The 27,460-nt window shown below is 44.7% G+C and overlaps 1 protein-coding gene across 4 annotated transcripts in view; it reads left to right on the top strand.

The window, feature by feature from the left end:
* LOC141224049 (sushi, von Willebrand factor type A, EGF and pentraxin domain-containing protein 1-like) overlaps nt 1-27,460 on the top strand; it is a 407,381-nt gene that overhangs the window by 219,062 nt on the left and 160,859 nt on the right. For 3 of the 4 annotated variants that reach the window (XM_073666873.1, XM_073666876.1, XM_073666875.1), the window contains one exon: nt 10,518-10,697. The exons of the other annotated variant lie outside the window; for it this stretch is intronic. In XM_073666873.1, coding sequence (XP_073522974.1) covers nt 10,518-10,697 — 180 coding nt within the window. The remainder of the gene's footprint in view (nt 1-10,517; nt 10,698-27,460) is intronic. 4 annotated transcript variants of the gene reach the window in all.

Genomic DNA, 27,460 nt, shown 5'->3' with positions numbered 1-27,460 from the left:
TTAGCGGATATCATGTTGCATTTGGAGAGTCCCTGTGTGCCCAAACATTGGAGCTCCTCCACAAGTGACCCCATTTTGGAAACTAGACCCCCCAAGGCACCTATCTAGATGCATAGTGAGCACTTGGAACCCCTAGGTGCTTCACAAATTAATTCGTAAAAATGAAAAAGTGTTTTTTTTTTCACTTTTTCATTATTACGAATCAATTTGTGAAGCACCTGGGGGTTCCAAGTGCTCACTATGCATCTAGAAAGGTGCCTTGGGGGGTCTAGTTTCCAAAATGGGGTCACTTGTGGGGGAGCTCCAAAGTTTGGGCACAGAGGGGCTCTCCAAACGCAATGTGGCGTCCGCTAACAATTTGAGCCGATTTTCCATTCAATTTGTTAGCGGATACCATGTTGCATTTAGAGAGTCCCTGTGTGCCCAAACATTGGAGCTCCCCCACAAGTGACCCCATTTTGGAAACTAGACCCCCCAAGGCACCTATCTAGATGCATAGTGAGCACTTGGAACCCCTAGGTGCTTCACAAATTGATTCGTAAAAATGAAAAAGTGTTTTTTTTTTCACTTTTTCATTATTACGAATCAATTTGTGAAGCACCTGGGGGTTCCAAGTGCTCACTATGCATCTAGAAAGGTGTCTTGGGGGGTCTAGTTTCCAAAATGGGGTCACTTGTGGGGGAGCTCCAAAGTTTGGGCACAGAGAAGCTCTCCAAACGCAATGTGGTGTCCGCTAACAATTTGAGCCGATTTTCCATTCAATTTGTTAGCGGATACCATGTTGCATTTAGAGAGTCCCTGTGTGCCCAAACATTGGAGCTCTCCCACAAGTGACCCCATTTTGGAAACTAGACCCCCCAAGGCACCTATCTAGATGCATAGTGAGCAGTTGGAACCCCCAGGTGCTTCACAAATTGATTCATAAAAATGAAAAAGTGTTTTTTTTTTCACTTTTTCATTGTTACGAATCAATTTGTGAAGCACCTGGGGGTTCCAAGTGCTCACTATGCATCTAGATAGGTGCCTTGGGGGGTCTAGTTTCCAAAATGGGGTCACTTGTGGGGGAGCTCCAATGTTTGGGCACACAGGGACTCTCTAAATGCAACATGGTGTCCTCTAACAAATTTAACGGAAAATCGGCTCAAATTGTTAGCGACACCATGTTGCGTTTGGAGAGCCGCTGTGCGCCCAAACATTGGAACTCCCCCACAAGTGACCCCATTTTGGAAACTAGACCCCCCAAGGCACCTATCTAGATGCATTGTGAGCACTTGGAACACTCAGGTGCTTCACAAATTGATTCATAAAAATGAAAAAGTGTTTTTTTTTTTCACTTTTTCATTGTTACGAATCAATTTGTGAAGCACCTGGGGGTTCCAAGTGCTCACTATGCATCTAGAAAGGTGCCTTGGGGGGTCTAGTTTCCAAAATGGGGTCACTTGTGGGGGAGCTCCAAAGTTTGGGCACACATGGGCTCTCCAAACACAACATGGCGTCCGCTAATTATTAAAGCAAATTTTACAATCAAAAAGTCAAATAGCGCTCCTTCCCTTCCGAGCCCTGCCGTGCGCCCAAACAGTATTTTTTCCCCAAATATTGGGTATCTGCGTGCCCAGGGGAAATTGCACAACAAATTTTGGGGTCCATTTTTTCTTGTTACCCCTGTGAAAATAAAAAAAATTGGGTCTAAATTAACATTTTTGTGAAAAAAGTTAAATGTTCATTTTTTTCTTCCACATTCAAAAAATTCCTGTGAAGCACCTGAAGGGTTAATAAAGTTCTTGAATGTGGTTTTGAGCACCTTGAGGGGTGCAGTTTTTAGAATGGTGTCACTTTTGGGTATTTTCTGTCATAAAGACCTCTCAAAGTGACTTCAAATGTGATGTGGTCCCTAAAAAAATGGTTTTGTAAATTTTGTTGGAAAAATGAGAAATCGCTGGTCAACTTTTAACCCTTATAGCTCCCTAACAAAAAAAAATTTTGGTTCCAAAATTGTGCTGATGTAAAGTAGACATGTGGGAAATGTTATTTATTAACTCTTTTGTGTGACATATCGCTCTGATTTCAGGGCTTAAAAATTCAAATTTTGAAAATTGCAAAATTTTCAAAATTTTCGCCAAATTTCCGTTTTTTTCACAAATAAACGCAAGTGATATCGAAGAAATTTTTCCACAATCATGAAGTACAATATGTCACGAAAAAACAATCTCAGAATCAGGGGGATCCGTTGAAGCGTTCGAGAGTAATTACCTCATAAAGTGACAGTGGTCAGAATTGTAAAAATTGGCCCGGTCATTAACGTGCAAACCACCCGCGGGGCTTAAGGGGTTAAGAATATGACTTCGGTTTGGCCAGATTGGCTCTAGGTTCTGAGCTATTGAATCGTTTATTTTAATTATAGTAGAATTAAGGCTTCAAAAAGTTTCTTTTTTAGCATTGTAAGCCTAAAAATTGAAATGCAAAATAATTATATGGGATATTACATTACATAAGACACTGTTAAAGAGTTAAAAGACAGACCAAAAGACCAAAAGCTATTGCATTTGTTATCACACACAATTCGTACTGGGGGAATGCATTATTTTCATAGGTGAATTATATCAAAAACTAGAAACAATTCAGCAAAAATAATGGAATTTTTTAATTCAGCACCCTCAATATACCCTAAATCCATTTAAAAAACCTTGGCACCTGCAAAAAATATTTTTTTCATAGATATGTGTTATTAGTGAATGGGTGAAAAAAAATAAAGAGAGATTGAAAACATTGGCATCCTGTGTGTTTTTATGATTGAATGATTACGGTATATATTTGTTTATTATTTATCTATTTGCATTATTCTCGCAATATGGTCATACGGGTATATAGGAGCAGAAGCCCTAATCAAACTGCCTTAGAAAGCAAATCAATACCAGGAGTGCTAATTTCAAAGGCTTAACAACTATTCGAACAAAAATAGCCTCCCGACTAGTGATGAGCGAGCATACTCGCAAGTACTCAGTACTCACCCGGATGCTCGGGTCCCCTCCCTGCATGTTTGGCAATCAACATGCAGGGATTGCCTGCCACTCATTGTAATGCTGCAGCCATGGTGGTTGTGGCATTACAGTGATTGGATGGTCGCACAGCGTCATCAGGTCTATATCAGACCTGGCGCAGCTGTGCTCGTCACAGTCACTCTGGAATGAGACAGAGTAGGGAGAGGTGCTGCTGCGTCAGGGAGAGATTTGCTTGTGTATTAGGTAGTGTAGGGAGAAAAATATCCATCTTAACAAACAATCCTTCTGAGGACTAATCCATCTGCAGAGATATCAGGCAGGCAAGTTATATAGGCAGGTAGTGTATAGAGCAGACTGCCGTGCATATAGCACAAGAGGCTCCATTCCAATTCTGCCTTCTGCTGTTGTTAGAAATTTATATACAAAGGCCCAGGTCTCAGGGGCCAGGAATATTTTTCTTTGGATCTTAACCCTCATTATTTGCTTAAAAAGCAATCCAGAGAACACTGTTTTTCTGTGCCATTTGCTTGTTGGCACTGCAGAATACAGCCAAGTCCTTTCCATATTACAGCACTAGAAATCCAGCTGTTTAAAACTGTGTTTTCTCCGTCACACGGATCACATATATGTTTTCAGAAAATGCTGCCATTTTTGGCCTCCATTCCAATTTTTTTTCACTGTGTCAGCGAAATTTTTGACACCGGTTTGCTGTTCAAACTAGTTAGCTACAGGCCAGGTATTTAAAACTCTGTTTTCTCCGTCACACGGATAACATATACATTGTCAGAAAATACTGCCATTTCTGGCCTCCATTAAAAATTTCCTTTAGTGTGTCAGTGAAGCCATTCACACCAGTTTGCTGTTCAAACTATGTACCTACAGGCCAGGTATTTAAAACTCTGTTTTCTCCATCACACGGATCACATATAAGTTCACTCTAAACTCATTCATTTGTAGTGAGCGTGGAAGATACTGTCCTCCATTTAAAATGGGCAAGGCACGTGGCAAGGGACTGGGAACTGGACGTGATGCTGATGGTGCATGCAGAGGTCGAGGACAAGGCCGTGGGCAAGCTGAAATTGTGCCACAACAAACACCCACATCTTCTCGCCCGACCTTCCTGTCCCAATTCCTAAGGGGACCGCAGCACATCACTATTGCACCCAGAGCAGTGTCAAAAGGTTGTTGGTTGGATAGAAGAAAATACTTCCAGTCACTTTGCCACCACCACCACCCAGTCTTCCACACGGTCAAGTCTCAGTAGCCGTGAGTCTGAACCACATATTCCTCACCCTGATCCTCCTTCCTCCCACCATGCCGAGTGCCTGGAGACAACTGATCCCACACTTGGACACTCTGAAGAGCTGTTCACTTTTCCATTTATAGATTCGGGCCTCTCGCCCGGGCCACTTGAAGCGGGGCAAGAGGAGATCACATGTAGCGATGCCCAAATATTTGAGCAGCCATGGTTACACGAAGGCGATGGTGGGAAAGTGTCACAAGAGGTGGACAATGATGAGACACAATTGCCAGAAAGTCAGGAGGAGGACCAGGGTACGGTAGTGGAAGACGAGGTGGTGGATGATATAGTAACTGACCCAACCTGGCAGGAGGACATGCAGAGCGAGGACGGCAGCACACAGGGGGAGGGAGGCAGAGCACCCCAACAGGCAGGAAGAAGCAGTGTGGTGGCCACAGACAGAAGGCAGACAACCGTTCCCCGTAACACCAACACGAAGGAAGTTGCCAGTACAACTGTTAGGTGTTCCCAAGTCTGGTTGTTTTTTAAGGACTCTGCCGATAACCCCAAAAAGGCCATTTGGACCACCTGACAGGCGAGCATCAGCAAGGATGGCAAAACGACCAGCCTGACCACCACCAGCATGATCAGGCACATGACAGCAAAGCACCTGACTTTGAGGGCCGAAACCCAGGGTCCAGGAACAGTGTCTGCGGGTGGCACCATTGCTTCTTCCGCTGTTGTGCATGCAAGCCAATCCCCTGTCCATGGTGTATGCTAAGATGCATCCTGCGACGCACCTGTCGTTGCACACTCTCAAGTAGCAGCATCAGGAAGAATGTCCATGTCCTTGTTCCAGCGCAGCATTCAGTTGTCTATACCCCAGTCCTTGGAATGCAAGCACAAATATGCAGCCAACGCCCCACAAGCCACACTACTAAATTCTCACATTTCACGACTGCTTGCACTCGAAATGTTGCCTTTTAGGCTCGTAGAGATGGCAGCATTCCGCAACCTGATGGCGGCGACCGTCCCTCGGTACTCGGTCCCCAGCCGCTACTATTTCTCCCGGTGTGCCATCCCCGCATTACACAAGCATGTGTCCCAAAACATTAGCCGTGCCCTCAACAACGCAGTTACCGTGAAAGTCCACCTAACCATGGACACGTGGACAAGTGCTTGTGGGCAGGGACGGTACATCTCTCTGACAGCACACTGGGTTAACATAGTGGAAGCCGGGACCTAGTCGGACCTTGGGACGGAACACATCCTCCCGACGTCAAGGATTGCGGGCCCTAGGTCAATCATCCTCCTCAGCCTCCTCCTCCTCCTCTTCAGCCCCCATCTCCGAAATGACCACATCAGTCACAAGCTGGAAGCACTGCAGCACTGCCTTAGGTGACAAACCCCACAATGCTGAAGAGTTGTGGACAGTTCTGAAAGAGCAGGAAGATCTGTGGCTCACACCGCTGAACCAACAGCCAGGCATGGTCGCGTGTGACAATGGCCGGAACCTGGTGTCGGCTCTGAGGCGAGGCGAGCTCACACAGTCATTACTGGTTGGTGACACTTCTAGACCCACGCTACAAGGAGAACTTTATATCTCTTATTCTTGAGGTGGACAGGTCTAAAAAAATGGGGCTGTACCAGAAGGCCCTTGTTGCAGAACAATTAAAAAAATTCCCATCTGAAAATGCTGACGGCAGAGGACACACTTCGTTGGACAGCCAAGGAGTACAGGCGAGAGAGACACAACTTCAATCCAGCAGAGGCAGGGGAACACTGTCAAAGTTCTGGGAAAGTTTTCTCAGCCTCTCCCATCGCACAGGCCCTGAAGTGCAGGGTACTCTCACATGGAGTGCAAAGTTTGGGAAGATGCTGAGGGAGTACCTTGCCGACCGTACCAACGTCATCCGTGATTCCTCTGTGCCTTATACTTATTGGGCATCCAAGCTGGATTCGTGGAATAAACTGGTTCTCTATGCCTTGGAGGTCCTGGCCAGCTTTTTATCAGAGCGGTTTTTTAGTGCCGCTAGTGGAATTATAAGTGACAGGCGCATCCGCCTGTCAACTGAAAATGCTGACAGGCTGACTCTTATAAAAATGAACAAGGGTTGGATTGGGCCAGACTTCTCAACACCACCAAATGATAGCAGCGTAACATAAACTCAAATCCAGTGTCTTTTCTAGGGAGGTGTATTCCCATGCTCCTTTTCATACCCAGACATGGGTATACGCTTCCTGATTTTGGCTATTTGCTCTTGTCCTCCTTCTTCTCCTCATCCTCCACCACCATATCACCAGGGTGACCGTGGTCCGTGATACAACACCCTCATAATTTTTTTAAAGGGCATTTATGATGCCTGTAAAAAAAATATTTTGTACAGTATGTTCATGTATACCCCCCAGGGGTAAATGTTTGTCAGCCCATACACTTAGTACATGGGCACTACAAGTATAGGAGGCCCGCTCCTTTCTAATGGGAACATTTTTTTATGAGGCCCTCCTCCACATCTCTTCCAAGGGGCATTGGAGTGCCTCCAAATTTTTGGCAACCCTTGCATTCACTGCATAGGCCAGCACTATGGGAGACTCACTTCCTAATAATGGGAACATTGTTTTGAGGAGGCCCTCTGACCTCCATGTCTTTTCCAAGGGGCATTGAAGTGCCTCCAAATTTTTGGCAACCCTTGCATTCACTATATAGGTCAACACTATGGGAGACCCACTTCCTAATAATGGCAACATTGTTTTGAGGAGGCCCTCTGACCTCCATGTCTCTTCCAAGGGGCATTGAAGTGCCTCCAAATTTTTGACAACCCTTTCATTCACTGCATAGGTCAACGCTATGGGAGACCCACTTCCTAATAATGGGAACATTGTTTTGAGGAGGCCCTCTGACCTCCATGTCTCTTCCAAGGGGCATTGAAGTGCTTCCAAATTTTTGGCAACCCTTGCATTCACTGTATAGGCAAACACAATGGGAGACCTACTTCCTAATAATGGGAACATTGTTTTCAGGAGGTCCTCCTCTAAGTCTCCTCAAAGAGGTATTGGCGCGCATCCAAATTTTCAAAGTGGTATTGGGGTGCGTCCAAATTTTGGGCAGCCCTGGCACTCACTGCATGCGCAATAACAGTATAGGGGACCCACTATTTAGTAATGGGAACAATAATACATAGCCGGCTGATGGCTCTCTAAGAATAGTGAGGGCTGACTGCTGGTCCTTTAAGAATAGTAAAGGTCACCTGATGGCCCTATAAAAATAGGGTTTGTGACTACCTCTTGACGCTCATCAAGAGAATGCCAAGAGTGTGCAAAGCAGTCATCAAAGCAAAAGGTGGCTACTTTGAAGAACCTAGAATATAAGACATATTTTCAGTTGTTTCACACTTTTTTTGTTAAGTATATAATTCCACATGTGGTAATTCATAGTTTTGATGCCTTCAATGTGAATGTACAATTTTTAAAGTCATGAAAATTCAGAAAAATCTTTAAATGAGAAGGTGTGTCCAAACTTTTGGACTGTACTGTATATTATTATTATTTTTTTTTTTGCCTAAAATACTAAGAAAATGTGTCATCTTTAACTTTAGGCCTTTTAAAAATCATTTGATCTCCAACTTGCTTGCTTAAAGGGGTTGTCAACAACTAGGACACTCCCTTCTTGATCTAAATGTTTGGCCCAATAAAATAAAAAAGCCTATACTCATCCCCCGTGCTGGCGCCACTTGCAGTCCTGGGGCCCCCATGCAGTTGTTATGACACGTGAGCCCAGCGCCCAATCAGCGCTGACGTCACTGTCCCCGTCTTCAGATGAACATGAAGTCAGAGATCAGCTGCAAAAGGTGATTATACCACCATTATGCCACTTTTTCCCCCATTCAATAAATATATAAATTAATTAGTCACTGTACTCTTTCCCTCATTCATTACCATTCACTCTCCTGCATCATCAACGCCCCGCCACTGTGCACCTCCCCCTCCCTCAAAACATTATAATTACATTCTGTTTCAATTCATTATACTGTATTTACATGCTCCCCTCCCCCAAATTCATTATGTCATGTCTTCATTCCTGCCCTCAATTCATTATAATATGATTTCCTCTCTCCCTTCCCACACCCTCAATTCATTATAATTCCCTTTCTCTCACCCCTATTTCATTGATCTCCTGTGGTTCCACTGCCTCATTTGGCTTCCATGTACATGCTGGTATGATGGTGTCACACAAAATATTGTTATGAAGGCAGTCTGGCCACGGCCCCCCCTGGAGCCTCGGGTGGTTGCCGAGATTGCCCTCAGTATAATCCGCCTATGCTCCTATTCCCTATGATAGAGTTGCCTTTTAGATATCTGATTACATCTGATTATATGATACAATCATTGTCTTTGGCAGATAGATTTTTAAGCACATCAGATCATTTTTCTGGCAGATGCCACAGATTTCAATCAGATCAGATGTCCATTTACACACCAATCTAAGTCTTTTTTTACATGGGTAGATAATCAGAAAACAAGTGCTCTTTGGCACTTTTGTTCCTAATAGCAGCTCATTTAAACAGGTCGGCAAACACCTGACAAACAAACAAACAAAATGCTAGATCATGGGATTTAATGATTTTTAAGCCATCTTAAAAATCATTATAGATGGCACCCTGTCCTGTGTAAACAATTATTATGTAAGTAGGAATTAACAATGGTTATGATAGACAAAATACTACGTAGTGGATTTTCCAAACTTGATGAAAATACCATTCATTTGAATAGGTCACTTATTTCATAACATTTTGTACAAAAAAATCAATAAAAAGATCTATATCTTCTACTCTATTGTCTCTGGGCTTTTGTACTGACCTCAATGTATGTAATCAGAATTGTTTTATTTAAATTTGCTTTGAAAATTAAAGAATTTTATGAAAACTGAACTCTGTACCTTTACCACAGATTGGCAGCTTCCTGTGTACACTGTGCATAGGCAGAAAGCTGCCAATCAGTGGTGTGGGCGAGGTTATACAGAGCTCATGAATATAAAGGACTACATGGCAACAGGTTTACTAGTAATAATAAATATTTTTTTTATTTCTATCACACCCTCATATTCTGCAGCACTTTAAAATTCAGAGGGAACATGGCACAAACAAAATAAGACATTATAGAGTATTACATAATTTAACACATACCAAGAGGAGTGATGGCCCAGCTCACCAGCTTAAAATCTATGAGGAGTTTACTAGTCTTCTAGTGATCATGTAAAAACTAGAGCAAGCAGTCCAGTAAGTGACAAATCATTGCAATCAGGGCTCTGAACCTACATTATGCTGCTCTCATATTTGTTGTTAAAAACCCGGTAACAGATTCCCTTTACACCGCCTATACAGTTGCATACCATATGTCTGCCACTGACTTCTGTTGTAAATCTAAAATGTATACCTGAAAGTAAACATCCATCTTTGTCACGCACAATGTCTGAAAGACTAAGTGCAACATGAAAAGATGAGGGGAAGAAAGCCCAGACACTAGGGAAAGGGGGAATGGAAACCCCTAGGCAGATCTAATAACACCCTGCCTACCCTACCATCCCTATATTGGTTCCACACCAATCGCCGAGCAGGAAACCTAAGCCCTGTATATCCCTAGAGCTAGACTCTGTAGAGGGAGGGGGGGGTGAGCATTGGTCAGTCCCCACTATAAACTAAAGACAACAAGGGAGACAAACAAAGGGGGGAAAACTTAGCTTGAGCAGACACCAGAGAGATAACACCAAACGTCCTCCAAGGGCACCAGAGAAGAAGCTAGCCGATTGCTATAGCTCCAAGCCTTCATAAGGGAAAATGAGAATATCACCAGCGACTCCCTGAAGCAGACTGAGAGTTTATAAACACCCAGACCAGGGTGTGTCAATCAGAGCAGGAGGGAGGTTGCCGCTGGGTCCAAAAGTAAGAAGTATTAAGAAGGCGTCTGCAATGCCAAACTTAGTGACCTTCAACAGCCAGCTGCTGAGCGACTATCTGTTGCATCTGACACACCCACCACAATCTTTTAACACAATTTTTTTATTACAATTTATACATCGTAATTTTTTTCCAGATATACAGTATATGCCAAAACTAATTGGTACATACTTTGAACCCATCGTAATGTTTGCTTTAAAATGGTCAATGTCACACTACTCAATATGTAATAAGTGGTGAGCATTTGGGCAAAAAATCTATTTAAAGAAAGATTGTTTCAAGATACAAGATTAATTTTTTAAGTCATTTGTATATATATTGCAGTTTACACATGTCCTACCCTTGCATATGTAAAGAATGGGTGGTATGCTCCCGAACTGGATGAATACCTTCACAATGATACTGTAACATATGACTGTCATCAAGGATTTCAACTTGTCGGCCAAGCTTCAATTACCTGTGGCCATGATGGAAGATGGAAATCTAACCCACCAGAGTGCAGAGGTAAACATGCTTTGGGAGCATTTGCTTTGTAAAAGACATTTCTTGACATAACAGAACAGGATCAGATCCAGTCTTTGTCTTTAAAAGTACATCTTCTGCACAATGCCATTATATGACCCTACGAGGTTTAATGATTAGAATCAAAGTTATGGACTTAAAAATGGAAGCAAGGCTGCTAATGGTTTAACCCCTTTCCACCAAAGCACCTTCCTGACAGATCCCTATTTTGACATGTGTCACTTTATGTGGTACTAACTTTGGAATGAATTTACATATTCCAATGATTCTTAGACTATTTTTCCGTGACACATTCACTTCATGACAGTTGTAAATTGAATTAGATAACATTTCTGTTTAATTATGAAAATATCGGAAATTTGGTGAAAATTTTCAAACTTTACATTTTTATAATCAAAATGTTTAATAAATAATGTTTCCCACAAGTGTACTTTACATCAGCATATTTTTTAACTCATTTTTATTTTGTTAGGATGTTAGAAAGATTAAAAGTTTTTTTTAAAAGTTTATTAACAAAATATGCAGGTTTTCAAGTAACTTTGAGGTGCATATATGCAAGAAAAATCTCAAAAGTGATGCCATTTTAAATGCTGCATCCCTCATTCAGGAAGTTAGGTAACCTTTCTGGTGCTTCACAGGAATTCATGCAAAGTGAAATGAAAAAATGAAAAATTGCATTCTTACAAATAAAGTGTTGCTGTAGTCTTTATTTTTTCATTTACACAAGGGTAACAGGAGAAAACGGACCACACAATTTGTTGTGCAATTTTTCCTGAGTACAGCAATACCACACATGTGATTAAAAACTGCTGTATGGGTGCATAGCAGCAGCTTGGAGGGGAAAGAGCGCTATTTGAATTCTGGAGAGCAGATTTGGCTGGAAAAGATTACAGAAGCCATGTTACATTTAAAGAGCCCCTGACATGCCAAAACAGCAGAAACCCCATATAGATCACCACATCTTGAATTACACTACTCAATGGATTCATCTAGGGGTGTGATGAGAATCATGAACCAACAGGTGCTTCACAGTACTTTATAACTTTGTGATATGAAAAATTGTTTTTTCCACAAAAATGTTCCTTTAGCTCAAAATTTTTCATTTTCGCAAGGCTAATAGAAGAAAATTAAGCCCACAATTTGGTACCAAAATTTTCCTTACTACGACAATACCCCAATATGTGGTTGGAAACTAGTATTCGGGCACACCGCAGAGCTTAGAAAGGAAGAAGCAACATCTTGGAATGCAGATTTTGCTAGATGATAAATGGGTGTTATGTCACATTATCAGAGACCTGGAGGTGCCAGAAAAGAAGAAATCCATCACAAATGAAGTAATTTAGTATACCCCTCAAAGAATGAATCTAGCTGCATGATAATAATAATAATAATAATAATAATAATAATAATAATAATAATAATAATAATAATACTTGTGGCTTTACTGGTGCATGAATTTATAATTAGAGATGAGCGTTGTTCTACTCGAACTGTTCGCCAATCTCAAAATCGAGCTGTTTTGGGCGGTGTTCGAGCCGTTCGGCGAATACGAACGATTTGAGAAAAATTCGGCTGTTCGAGGTTATGTTCGATAACTGTTCGTGCACCAAAATCATAACTGGATTTTTTCTCAGTAATGATGAAAATTAATGTTAATACGCAGTTTGAGTGTACAGCGGGGTGGGGGGAGGGGCAGGGGATGGATCTCTGCAGGAATAATGAAGATCTCCATTTTTTTTTCTCTTTCCTGCATTTACAGTCGGGAGGTGCAATCTGTCAGCCTATCAGCAGCGCACACACGGAGCGAAGTGCTTTTTTTCACACAAGCAAGGGCATGTGTCATTGGCAGTGTATGTCACATGTCCTTGCCCTATAAGACCAAGCCATTTTCCCCGTCGCCACCATTTTCTCACTACTGCAGCTGCGTGTTAGACGGCACCGCTGTTGCTGTGTGCGCTATACCTTGTTAATTTCAAGCCAATTTTCGCACAAATCTACAGATAGCTTGGGAGTAGGGAATAGTTGTGATTGCAGTCCTTTTAAGGACTAGGTTACAGCATTTCCTACGACTTTTATCAGGCAGGTCTGTGCTCTTAAATAGATAGGTTGTGGGAGTAAAGACTAATTGTAATTTGAGTCCTTTTCAGGACTAGGTTACATCAGTTCCTATCAGTTTTTGCCAGGCAGGTCTGTGCCAGTGCTGTGCAAGTTTTTTTCACAGCATTTGGCTGAATCTAGCAAAGCTAATCCTTTTTGGCCTATTGCAGAGTGTGTTAGTCAGTGGAGTAGCCTATCTGTGTTGCAAGATATACCACCTGTGTATAGAATACCAATTTTTTTACTGCACCTAGTGAAGTAAAATCTTTTGGGCATAGCATCATTCTATTAGTCCATCTATACTGACCTCCATCAGGTTGCAAATTGAATATAATTTTTTTCTGCATCTAGCTCTGAAAAAATATTTGGCCTTCTAGCAGTGTGTGGGACTTTCTCTATTAGTCCATCTATACTGACCTCCATCAGGTTGCAAACTGAATATATTTTTTTCTGCATCTACCTCTGAAAAAATATTGGGCTTGTAGCTGTGTGTGGGACTTGTTCTATTAATCCATCTATACAGACCTCCATCAGGTTGCAAACTGAATATAATTTTTTTCTGCATCTACCTCTGAAAAAATATTTGGGCTTCTAGTTGTGTGTGGGACTTGTTCTATTAATCCATCTATACAGACTTCCATCAGGTTGCAAACTGAATATAATTTTTTTCTGCATCTAGCTCTGAAAAAATATTTGGCCTTCTAGCAGTGTGTGGGACTTTCTCTATTAGTCCATCTATACTGACCTCCATCAGGTTGCAAACTGAATATAATTTTTTTCTGCATCTAGCTCTGAAAAAATATTTGGCCTTCTAGCAGTGTGTGGGACTTTCTCTATTAGTCCATCTATACTGACCTCCATCAGGTTGCAAACTGAATATAATTTTTTTCTGCATCTAGCTCTGAAAAAATATTTGGCCTTCTAGCAGTGTGTGGGACTTTCTCTATTAGTCCATCTATACTGACCTCCATCAGGTTGCAAATTAAAAATAATTTTTATCTGCATCTAGCTCTGAAAAAATATTTGGGCTTCTAGATGTGTGTGGGACTTGTTCTATTACTCCATCTATGCTGACCTCCATCAGGTTGCAAATTGAATATAATTTTTTTCTGCATCTAGCTCTGAAAAAATATTGGGCTTCTAGCTGTGTGTGGGACTTGTTGTATTAGTCCATCTATACTGACCTCCATCAGGTTGCAAACTGAATATAATTTTTTTCTGCATCTACCTCTGAAAAAATATTGGGCTTCTAGCTGTGTGTGGGACTTGTTCTATTAATCCATCTATACAGACCTCCATCAGGTTGCAAACTGAATATAATTTTTTTCTGCATCTAGCTCTGAAAAAATATTTGGCCTTCTAGCAGTGTGTGGGACTTTCTCTATTAGTCCATCTATACTGACCTCCATCAGGTTGCAAATTAAAAATAATTTTTATCTGCATCTACCTCTGAAAAAATATTTGGGCTTCTAGATGTGTGTGGGACTTGTTCTATTACTCCATCTATACTGACCTCCATCAGGTTGCAAACTGAATATAATTTTTTTCTGCATCTAGCTCTGAAAAAATATTTGGCCTTCTAGCAGTGTGTGGGACTTTCTCTATTAGTCCATCTATACTGACCTCCATCAGGTTGCAAACTGAATTTTTTTTTTCTGCATCTACCTCTGAAAAAATATTTGGGCTTCTAGCTGTGTGTGGGACTGGTTCTATTAGTCCATCTATACTGACCTCCATCAGGTTGCAAATTGAATATAATTTTTTTCTGCATCTAACCCAGCCAATAGTTTTGGCCTAATACCACAGTTTGGCCACTCAGCTCTGCTCGGTTCCCATCCATTGTTTTTTTGTGCAAACAACTCCAGAGTTGTGAATTAGTTAACCACCAAAATGAGTGGAAAAAGGCCTGCTGCTGGTGGAAAGGGGAATAGGCGTGTTGGGAAGGGGAAAAAAGGTTGTGTCCGTGGGGTAGGTGTTAAAGCAACAGTAACATCTGCAGAAGAAAGACCATCTTCCAGCCAAACTAAAATGTCTACTTCTTTTAGCGGACAATGTGATAAGATCCCTTTCTTACGGCCACGCCAATCGCTACAAATTCCAGATGAGGCACAAAAACAGCAGGTGCTTCAACGGATATCAAGTGCTCCTTTAAGTGGGCTCTCCTCCACATCAACTTCAACATCACAAATACTCCAGTCCTCAAAGGTGTCACCCCAATCGCACTTGCTTCCTCACAGCTCCCAAATCTCCAGCTGCCCGTCTGAGTATGAGGTAGAACAGATGGTTGAGTCTGCAGAGCTGTTTACTCATACTATAGCCTGGGAATCAGAGGTCGACTCCAGCGCTTCTGTGAATCCAGACGAGGAAATGATCTGCACTGATGCCCAGAATCTTTGAGTCGGATCCAGGACCAGACGCAGAAGGTTCTGACCATAATGTAGACCCTCATTCCCAAACTGTAACTCCTGTTGGTGGAGACAGTGAGGAAGACGATGATGAGACTCAAATACCTGATTGGAGCGACAACTTTAGTTTTTTGTCAGGGCAGGAACAGGTTGGCTCTGAGGACGACGGGTGTGATAACGCACAGGGTGATGATGATGAGGTTGGAGATCCCACTTACTGTCAACCCACAGTCAGCCAAGAGATGAGGTCAGCAGAGGGGGTGGAGGAAGATGCTAGTGACGACGAGGTCAGGTTGCGCCTTCCTGGACAGAGACATAGTACTGGAAGCACGTCAACAACTGCATCCTCAAACACAACTCTGCCTCTCACCACAAGTCGTGGTGGCTCTTCAGGTCACATGGGTGCTAAGCCTTGCATAGCTTGGGCATTTTTTCAGATCGATAAAGATGACCCAACTCGTGTTATCTGTAACATTTGTCAGCAAAAGCTAAGTAGAGGCCAAAAAATACATAGTTTGAGTACTTCATGCATGAACCGGCACATGGACATGAAGCATAAGTTGCAGTGGGAAGCTCAGTGTGCTACAATGCGGCCTAGCCGGCCGGGCCAACCACCGTCTGCCATATCTTGTGCATCCGCGGCCTCTTCATCCTCTGTGACTGGGGGGACAGCAGTCACACCTGTTTTGGGGCGCAGACCTGCCACCTCTTTACTCGCAACAGCCAGCGTGATTGGCAGGTCATCATTTTCTTTGGAGGTGGTAACACCAGCTGGTGTTGAGCGCTGTCCGACATCGATAGCACCACCTTTGGATCAAGGCAACCTAACATGTCCACCTGCATCTTCCTCACAGACCGGCAGTTTGCCGGGGACACCCTTATCAACCCCGTCTAAGCACAATAGCCAGCCCTCGGTCCCTCAGATGTGGACAAGTAAAAGACCATTTCCTCCTAGCCATGAGAAAGCTAAGAGGTTGAATTTCACCATCTGCAAGCTCTTGGCTACAGAAATGCTGCCTTTCCGCCTGGTGGACACAGAGGATTTTCGAGACCTTATGTCCGTCGCAGTGCCCCAGTACCAGATGCCCAGTCGGCACTACTTCTCAAAGAAAGGTGTGCCTGCGCTTCACCAGCATGTCGCACACAACATCACCGCTTCTTTGAGAAACTCTGTGTGTGACAGGGTGCATTTCACCACAGACACTTGGACGAGTAGGCATGGACAGGGGCGTTACATGTCGCTGACTGGGCACTGGGTAACTATGGTGACAGCAGGACAAGGGGCTGCTGTCCAAGTCTTGCCGTCCCCACGAGTTGTGCGTCAATCCTCTTTATGTCAAAGTTCCTCCACTGCTTCTGCCTCCTCAACCTCCTCTCAGTCTTCCACCTGCACCCAAAGCCTGTCTGGTCATGCCACAAGCTTTCTAACTGCGCAGAAGGGATCCTGCACACCTCCTTACTATGCTGGCAGTAGGGCTCAATGTCATCAGGCGGTTTTTACTTTGAAATGTCTGGGAAATGTGAGTCACACAGCTGAGGAGTTGTGGTCAGCTCTGGAGAACCAATTTCATGAATGGTTGTCTCCACTGGACCTGAAACCAGGGAAGGCCATGTGCGACAATGCTGCAAACCTGGGTGCGGCCCTTCACCGGGGCAATGTCACACACGTGCCTTGTATGGCTCACGTGTTGATTGTCCAGCAATTTTTAGCCCACTATCCCAGACTAGATGGCCTTCTGCAGAGGGCACGGTCGCTGTGTGCTCACTTCCGCCGTTCGCATCCCGCAGCTCAGCGACTTACATCTCTACAGAAGTCGTTGGGCCTGCCACTTCACCGGCTAAAATGCGATGTGCCTACCCGGTGGAATTCAACTCTGCACATGTTGCAGCGACTGTGGCAGCACCGACAAGCCCTGGTGCAATACGTTCTGACATATAGCCTGGGCCAACGAGATCCAGACGTGGGGCAAATCACGCTGGAGGAGTGGTCTCAGATCAGGGACCTATGCACCCTTCTGCACAGTTTTGAAATGGCGACGAAGATGTTTAGTGCTGACGATGCCATTATCAGCATGACTATTCCGGTGATTTACATGCTGGAGCACATGTTAAACAGAATTCGGAGTCAGGTGGTGGCACAAGAGGAGGTGGAGGAAGTAGAGGAGGAGGAGTTGTATGCGGAAGGGCTAACATCTGCAAGGTCCAGACGGTCGGCAGCACCAAGGCGGCAGGCATGTAAGAGTGGGGGAGATGGTTTTACCAGGGCGCATGGTAGCAGCCAAACTAGTGAGGAAGGTGCAGGAGCCCAGGAAGAAGTGGAGGACGAACTGATGGAAGACTCATCAGATGAGGGAGACCTTGATCACATTTCTGTTGTGCGAGGTTGGGGGGAGAGGACAGAGGAAGGAAGCATGATTGTTACCTCGCCACCAACACAACAGGGACTTGGTGCTCCTGGATGCGCAACACACATGAGTGCCTTCTTGCTGCACTACCTCCAACATGACCCTCGAATTGGGAGAATTAGAAATAATCCTGACTACTGGGTTGCCACACTGTTAGATCCCCGGTACAAAAGTAAATTTGCAGAAATTATTCCTGCCATAGAAAGGGATGCACGCATGCAGGAGTATCAGCAGAGACTGTTGCAGAATCTTACATGTGCTTTTCCACAAAACACCAGTGGTGCACGTAGTGAATCTCACAGTTCCAGCTTGCCAACCATGGGACCGTCAAGTGTTCAGCACTCAAACCATAACAGAACCACAGTATCTGCTGGTAACATCAATTTTGCGCAATCATTTCACCACTTTTTTAGCCCATCCTTTGCAAGGCCACAGGAGACAAGAAGTCTGACACATAGTCAACGCCTAGAGACGATGGTACAGGAGTACCTCCAGTAAACATTGAAGCCATGACTGTGTCACTGGACCCTTGCTCTTTTTGGGCTTCCAATCTGGATAAATGGCCGGAGCTAGCCACTTACGCCTTGGAGATCTTGTCATGCCCCGCAGCCAGCATTCTGTCTGAACGTGTGTTCAGCGCTGCTGGTGGTGTGCTGACAGATAAGCGCACGCGGCTCTCCACTGATAATGTAGACAGATTCACGATCATAAAGATGAACAAATCATGGATCCGAAACGACTTTTCTACCCCTGTGTCATCCTGGGGAGAGTAAAAGATGGATGATCGGTTAAAATCACCCTACCAACCGTTTTAAGCTTTCAAATTACTAATCATGTTTATCTGTATCTTGGCTGGAAAATAATTTGGGCTTTGTAGCAGTGTGCAGCACTGATTCTATTAGGCCATCTATAATAAGCTCCACCAGATTTAAAATTAATAATAATTTTTAGCTGCATCTAGCCCGGAAAATAATTTTGGGGCTCCAAGATGCGCAAGACACATAAGTGCCTTCTTGCTGCACTACCTGCAACATGACCCTCATATTGTCAGAATTCGAAGTAATCATGACTACTGGGTTGCCACACTCTTAGATCCGCCAAACTTTTCGATCAACCTTTTCATTTTAATAAAGACCCAAAAAATTATCATTTTTGAAATTATAAGCATTAGCAGGTTTTTAGAAACTGAAATCAAACAGTTTTCAACTCAAAACTTTATTCTAGGTGATGTTACATTTTCACATAGGACCCCTTGTTCGAAAGGAGCTTCTGAACTCTCTCGTCCATTGAATTTGTCAGGTTTTGGATGGTTTCTGCTTCAATTGTTTTGCATGAGGACAGAATACCCTCCCAGAGGTGTTGCTTAGATGTGAACTGCCTCCCGCCATCATAGACACTCCTTTTGATGATGCTCCAGAGGTTCTGAATGGGGTAGAGGTCAGGGGAGCATGGGGGTCACACCATAAGTTTGTCCCCTTTTATGCCCATATCAGCCAGAGATGCAGATGTTTTATGTGCAGCATGAGATGGTGCATTATCATGCAGAAAAATGATCTTGCTGTGAAATACACGGTTCTTCTTCTTGAACCATGGCAGGAAGTGCTGTTTGAGAAAATCCACATACATTATGGAGTTCATCTTTAGCGCCTTCAGGGATCCTAAAGGGGCCGACAATCTCTCTCCCCATGATTCCAGCCCAAAACATTACTCCACCTCCTCCTTGTTGGCGCTGTAGCCGTGTTTGCGTGGGGTGTCCATCAACCAGCCATCCTCCACTCCATCCATCTGGACCATCGAGCGCTGCACGGCACTCATCCGTGAACAAAACAGTTTTGAAATCAGTCTTCATGTAATGTTTGGCCCACTGGAGCCGTTTCTGCTTGTGTGAAGTGGATAGAGGAGGTCGACAGGATGGCGTATGCAAAGCTGCAAACCTCTGAAGGACCCTGCATCTTGTTGTTCGGGGGACGTTGGAGGCACCAGCAGCTTCAAAAACTTGTCTGCTGCTATGACAAGGCTTTTTTGCCGCTGCTCTTTTAACCTGACGTAATTGCTTGTAGGAAAGAGTCCTCAATTTGCCCTTATCAGCACGCACACGTGTGTACTGTGAATCAGCTACATACTTCTTGATTGCCAAGACACTTCATCCTGATCATCGCACAATGTTGATTGTAGTCATGCCTTGACCTAAACACTCCACAATTTGTTGCTTCTCAGCAGCCGACACATCCTTTTTCTTTCCCATTTTGGCAGAAAATGTAGGCTGCTTAATAATGTGAGACAGCCTTCTTAAGTAGTCTTGCCTTTCATTGGACACACCTGCCAAACTAATTAGCACAGGTGTCTGCAATTGCTTACAGTGATATAAAGAGCCCTGACACACATCACCATCAATGAGTTTAACTGACAAACAAACAAATTCTTCCCTTATCACTCCTAAACACTTTTTGCACAATAATTTGGAACACAGTGTACATGTGCTTTTCCACAAAACACCAGTGGTTCACGTAGTGAATCTTACAGTTCTAACTTGCCAACCGTGGTCTGTATGGAGTTGTTCAATAAAGGGCCCAAAATTAAGATAACATAGATGGGAGAGGTCTCTATGAATAGGAATTCCTAAGTATTTGATACCCTGTGAGGGCCAGGCAAAGGGAAAGTTGGACTGGATGGAATCCTATATGGATTTGGGGAGGGAGACATCGAGGGCCTCAGACTTCGCTGCATTGATTTTAAAATTTGACCATGTAACAAAGTGATCTATTTCAGCCATAACAGCATGGATGGATATATGTGATTGAGTGATATATACTAGGACATCATCAGCAAATAGAGAGCACTTGTACTCGGTGCCTCCCACCTCAATCCACCTAATATTGGGGTTATGGCGAATTGATGAGAGCAGGTGCTCCGTCACTAGGATGTATAAGAGAGGGGACAGAGAACATCCCTGCCTTGTCCCATTGGTGATTGTGAAAGGTGATGAAAATGTTCTGACGCGCCCCCTGGGCCTTGGGACACCCGGAGCCGGACCCTTTTTGGTGGATGCTGGTGGTTGTAGTCTCCGTGGCGGCGACCCGGTTCCGTGGCTCAGGGCGATCAAACCAGTGGCGGAACTATTTATGTGGTTTTGATGTTTAAAGGTCCGACTACGCCACCCGTGGATTGCGGTCAGAGTGAACCGCCGCTGCAGGGCAGACCGCTGAGGCTGGTGTTGTGGGTGCAGCAGAGCGTAGCATAACTCCCACGGGAGGAGTATAGCCTCAGGGCAGTGTATGCGGAGGATGGGGGTGATGGTGCAGGGCAGCAGCAGTAACGACACGGAGTCAGTGATGCAGTCCAGGGCCTTTACTCACAGTTCTTATTATCCAGACCACATCTGCAGGTAACGGCTGCCCACGTCGTACTGTGCTCACCAGGTGAGGGGCTCAGACAACTCCCAGACAACTTTGGAGCGCTTCACAGGACCCCCTTTGTGTGTCCTTTGTCTGGCCTTTCTTACCAACCCTTCTGTCCGGCTGCCTCGGGCCTCCTCTTGGTAAACTTGGCGCCAGTTTCCCTGACCCTATGTGGTGCCTTCCTAGCGGGTGTAGCGAGGGGCTGCGCCACATAAAATGTCACAGCCTCCTGTTTCTAGCTGAGGGTCGTTTCCTGCCTCCACTAGTTTTGGGGACCGGTCTCCCCCTTTGGCCTGACCCCTCCACGCAGGTGGATTCGGGCGTGCGGTGGCGACTCACCCGTCCGCACCCCTGGGATCCCTTCGTTCCTCATTCCTGGAGCCTTCTCCGCTCCTCTTCCTTCCTTCTCCCTCTTCCAGGCCTGGGCCTCTGTTACTAGGCCCGCCTCCGGAGCAGAGCTCATGCAGAGCCCCTGCTCCCTGCCACCTCTGCTCAGACTTCTCTGCACTGAACTAAGATGGTGCCCACCTTTTATACTCCCTTCTCAATGCACCCAGGAACTGCTTCCTCCCTGCTCCTGCACTACAGGGTTCCCCTTCCTCAGTGTTCCCTCCCCCCACTCCAGCCAGGGACAGGGACTGTCATGCCCATCTCAGGGGCATATTGGTCGCCCTTCCCCACGGCAATGTGGTGTAATGCATGCAGGTGTCGGGTCCTGATCCACACTCCATCCTTACCTGAGAGTGAGATATCACACCTCTGGGTGAGGTGCAATACCTCTGTAGCAACCGAGCCCTCAGGGTAATACAGTTCCATTTATCTTCAGCCTAGGTGACGTATTGCGATACAGGGCCGTGATTTTGGCTATAAAAGGGTCCCCTAGACCCCTACCCCAAGCTTTTTAAGAGAATCATATATGGCGTGCCAGGAAACTCTATGGAATGCTTTCTCAGCATCCAACGAGAGTATCTAATTACAAATTTTTAACTGCATCTAGCCCAGGAAATACTTTGTGCCTAGTAGCAGTGTCTGCTAGTCAGCGGATTATCCCGGCTGTTAAGCAAGCTACACCACCTGTAGTTTGGACACTTAATTTTTTCAAAGGAAATGCTTCGGGACCACGGGATACTCAGTGAAGAGCATCAGGAGGCACCCCAAGGCATAGGGGCTGGGACTGGCAGTAGGATGCCTTGCGGTGGACAGCCGAGCTCGATCCTTATAAAAGCTTTTTAACTGCAGCAGCTTTAGTGGACGCTACTGGAGCTGGAATTACGCGGCTGCTGGCATGAGACTTGCCCTCCAATAGATCCTTGTAAATGGATTTAAAGTGTAATTAAAAAGCTTAGAGCTGCCTCCACCACAGGGGGGCTCGCTCGACCCACCAGCGGACAGGCACCAGTATTGGGAGAGGGGGGCTGGCCGTCAGGGTTCACCGCGGCTCTGGCACAAACCCGGCGACACGGAGGTGGCACGGGCAGGAGCGGACTGAACGTGTCGGCTTCTCACTTTTTGGATTTTAGAAGGGCATGACATGCCTATATCTGTGTCTCCGCCTCCTTTTACTCCTCCACCTCTTTTCTTTTCGCATGACTATATGTACTTGTCACTTTTCCATGTGTTAGTTGTGTCTTCAGAGCAGTTTGTCAGCTTTTGGACACCTTTGAAGGTGTTTTCTATGTGTTTCTATGTGTTTTTGTTTGCCTGCCATTGGTTTTAATGCTGTTCGACGAACAGTTCGACGAACAGTTCGGCGAACAGTTCGGCGAACACACGGGTGTTCGACGAACCGAACCGAACTCGAACACTACGGGGGTGGCTCAACACTATTTATAATGTGGTGATATGTGTAACTTGAGTGGAGTATATCAGATTATAAAAGTGTGTTGTGTTAACAGGGTAAAACCAAATTTTATTAATTCATGGATGTGTGATGTGACGCGCCCATGGGCCTGTGTCGCGCTGCGTTGCGCACGCGGGAGCTTACCCGGAGCCGGATCTCTTGAGGGTTGTAGTCTCGTGGCGGTGACCCGGTCCGTGCCCAGGGAGTCAAACTGAGTGGCGATGTATCAGCGGTAGATGTTGCACGACTACGCCACCCGTTGAATGCAGCTATGGAGCTGCCGCTGCAGGGCAGACCGCTGAGGCCGGTGGATGGATGGTGCAGCGTAGGTGGTATAACCCCCAACGGGAGGGGTATGGCCTCAGGGCAGCAGATGTGGATGATGGGGGTAGCAGGAACCACTCAGAGACGGTACGGTGTAGTTCAGGGTCTTTACTGGTAACAACGATAGACCCTCCCGGAGTACTTGCTAGCGAACGGGGCCTGGTCAGTCCTTGAGCAGATGGGATCTCCCCTGGCCAGGCGGAGTTGTAGGCCTCCCAAACTGACTGTACTCTTATGGCTACCTTGCTAGAGGCGGATATAAGTAGCCCACGTCCCTGAGTGTACCGTGTGGTGCTCACCCGTATGGCCGGTGACTCGGGGCCTTCTAATGGCTTCCGCTCCACGATGGCGGTGCTGGTCCCACGCGTGTGACCGTGCCTTCGGGTTTCTGGGCCTGAGGACCTGAAATCCCCTGCCGGTCGGCTTCTGCTGCTGGGTAAGAGTTAGTCCCCACAGCCTCGGACGCCGGGTCCGGTAAGAAATCTTCTCAGTCAGGGCGAGCTCTGCAGCTGCCAGCCCCTGACTTGTAGTAGTATTGCTCCCACTGAGCTTCTGCTGTTTCTGGCTATGCTGCTTCTCTGTCTCTACTCTCCTTGACTGACTAACCCTGCTTCAGCCCCGGGTTTATATAGGGGAAGTTCTTCCCCTCCCAAGACTGAGCAGGAGGTGTGGCATGCACAGGATCCCTGACCAAAGGACCTCCCACCCGCTCTCAGACATAACATTACATTACTGTGGAAACCAGACCCCTGGGGTGCCACATGATGCGCTTTCAAGTAATCATTAATACAAAGGTCAGGTTTCACAGGGCAAGTTTCACAATGGTAAATTGTGTCCTTTCATATTCCCCTTTTGGAACATACTCTGCAGTTTTTCTGTGTTCTTCCATTCCTCACACTTTGGGTAACTCACTGGGAATATGTTGCCCTGGTACAATACGGGCACCTTCAGTTTCAGAAGTACTGGGATCCTCACCTTCCTGAGTGCCAGACATTAGGGCCCTGATAATTACATCCTGAAACAGAAGGAAGCGCCCCATATTGCCTGCACATCAATACAACATCTGTACAATGTCCACTGCCAGCCTTATGTACCATACTTTTGTTGTTCACAAGGCACTTTATGGTTTGAGGACCTGATCTGAGAGATCTACACCCTCCATGAATTTATTATAATCCAGGATACAATTTGGCTTTGGGATTTCTGTGCCGAAACATTACACAATGACAGGAGAGTTATTGTCACTGTGCATTGTGGTCAAGATAAGGAGATCCCTCGTGTCCTTATACTTAACCAACAACATGTTGTCGCTATATAGGTTTCTGCTCTCACCCTTTTCCAGCATGTGCCCAATTAGCGGCTTAGGTCTGACTTTTTAACGGCTTAGGTAGAACTTTTTTTCGCACGGTGCCGCATTCAAAAGTACCACTGGCAGAAAGGAACTTGAAGCGTGGGATGTTGGTGATGAAGCTATCCACATAAACGTGGTAAACCTGGTCCAGCAGTGGGTGCACCAGTCCCCACACAATTTTCTCACTCACTGTCAGGACTGGAGGGCATTCAGGGGGGGTCAATTTGGGTATTCCTCATTTTTTAAACCCTAAATCTGTTGGTGTACCCTGAGGTACTTTCGCACAACTTGTATATTTGAATTTCATACCTTGCCCCCTTACTAAGTAAGTATTGTTAGAATTTTAGAATCTTTTTGAAATTAATGAGAGATAAACAATGCAGTGCTTTCACTCATGTACTGTGTGAGGCATGTATAAAAAGGTACTATTTTATTATCAAATTTACTCTAAACTGTACAGAATAAAAAGAAAAGTTGAAAAAGTAGAGAAAAAGTGGAAAAGAAGTGTAGAAAAGAAAAATTATGAAGAAACACTGAGAAGAAAAATACAAAAGAAAAGAAATGAAAAGAAAATATTTAAATCAGAATCAGTAAAAAAAACACCTTTTTGTATCAAAATTGAAGTTATGTTCACTACAGTAATGCCCTTCCTATAAAGCTACTAGGTACAAACTACTATTTATTTTTTTACAACAAAAAAACAGATGTGACTAACTTTGTGACATCCGCTTCCTTAATGTCCTTCCTAAAAAGCTAGAAAATACTAACTTCCATTAATTTTTTTATATAATAAAAAAGCACACAACACTAACGCTGTGATGTTTGCTCCCCAATGACCTATAAAGCTACTCAGTACTAACTACTAATATTATTTTTTTTTTTTTTTACGAAAAATCGGATATCACTGACACTGCGACGTCTGCTACTCTACTAATGGAGAAACTCTTAACTGTTCTCCTATTATATAATATATTATCTTTTTCCATTTTTTTTCCAAAAAATTAAAATATTTTGAAAAAATCCCTTAGAAAATTTTTAACATGGACTCATCAGAGCACTGCAGCCGCAGAATGCACACATAGAAGTGTTGCAAGTGTAAAAAATCTAAAATTAAAAAAAAAAACCTTAAAGAACCACTTCAGCATTTTTTTTTCAGCGCTGGAGTGGCACTTTACATGTAAGCCCGCTGCCCCTGTTCTTATATTTACCTTCCGGCGGCTTCACCTTTTATCGTCGCCGCTCTTGTCTCACAGCACCATCTTGTGCTGGTAACTTCTGACTGCAGTCAAAAGTTGCATCACAAGAGCCCAATGCAAGTCTATGAAAGCCAGAACAAGGTTCCCATGAAGATGTATCAAAAAGTGACCTCTAGTGCACTCCATGAAACACTGGAGCTGCCGGCAGGTCACTTTTCACTGGAGACCGCTGGGATCAGCCCTGGAAAAGGATGAAGGCAACTGCAGGTGGGTATGAGACAGGGGGAAGGGGAATTACATTTAAGGCACCACTCCAGCAGTGCAATAAAAAAAGAATGGTTCTTTAAACACTGACTCTGATCAGCGTTGTACAATACTGATAAGAGCACTATGGCCGTGGGACACACAAAGAAGTGTCACAAAAAAAGGGAAAAAATGTGCCAAAAATTGAGCACAGATGCTCAGCGCAGGATGTATTTGGGGTGAGTGGAGGGAAATAGAGCAGAAGTTGGGACAAGGATTGGGAAATTTGGCAGCTGTTGCTACTGCTGTAATCACAGATGAGTCACACTGAGCAGGCAGCAGACAGCAAATAGCCCAGGGCAGCACAGAATAAGATAAGAAGATCTGAATCTATCAATGAATGAGGACTGCAACCATTTTATTTATTATTTATTATGCATTTCTTATATAGTGCCATTAATTCCACAGCGCTTTATAGACAATATCATCGCTGTCCCCATTGGGGCTCACAATCTAAATTCCCTATCAGTATGTCTTTGGAGTGTGGGAGGAAACCAGAGTATCTGGAGGAAACTAGGGTTGAGCGAGTATGTTATGTCCGAGTATGCTCGGGCCGAGCTCTGAGTATTTACAGCTGCTCGGTGATATGGTTTAATCGCTCCCGTGTGCATGATTTGCAACTGTTTGACAGTTTTATTACATGTGAGTTATGTGTAAGAAATAGACTTTCCTCACATGTAATAAAGCTGTCAATCAGTCGCAAATAATGCACACGGGAGCGATTCAAACATATCACCGAGCAGCTGTAAATACTCGGAGCTCGGCCTGAGCGTACTCAGCGAAAGGGTTAATAGAACATACTCGCTCATCACTAGAGAAAACACATGCACCAATTTCTATCAGGTAACACAAAGGAGCTACGCAACCACTCTGCGTGTCAATTCTGAATGAAATATGGCGTGCAGAGAGGTGACCATTATTTTACATTAACCCTTTTGGTTTCAATTGGTCAGTCACTACTAACTGACTAACCGGGAGCCAAAAGTGTTAATAAACAGCTGTGGCAGCATGATCACTTCATTCTTTTTACTGCTTATCATTGGTGCGGTTTCAGACAGCACCAATTACCACTTGCCACCACTGATTTTTTTAATAGCCTCAATTGAATTCAGAATTGACAGTCCAATTGACTCGCCCAGGGGGATATGGGGGACTCGGTACCCGGGCCTTGACCTTCTGTGGGATGTCACGGCAGTCCGCTCCCGGGCCCGTACTCTGGGGTCACTCTTTAAAAGGGGTTAGTTAACAGTTTTGTCTTGTGACGCCACCTGTGGTTCCCGGTAATGGGCACCAGCGCTGCTGCAGACCTCCGGGGGTGATGGGATGGCAGCTGGGATGTTTCTGCTCCCCACAGGCGGAGCGGGCCCCCGGGGCAGGGTTGATGGAAGGGATGCAGGTGAGAGGTGGCCCGGTCGGATCAGGGGAA

This window comes from Phyllobates terribilis, unplaced genomic scaffold, assembly GCF_046119375.1.
Source record: "Phyllobates terribilis strain yellow unplaced genomic scaffold, ASM4611937v1 Scaffold_2__4_contigs__length_985480577, whole genome shotgun sequence".
Taxonomy (NCBI): Eukaryota; Metazoa; Chordata; class Amphibia; order Anura; family Dendrobatidae; genus Phyllobates; species Phyllobates terribilis.
Note: the sequence above shows the minus strand (reverse complement) of the source record. Positions and strands in the feature narration are given on the sequence as shown.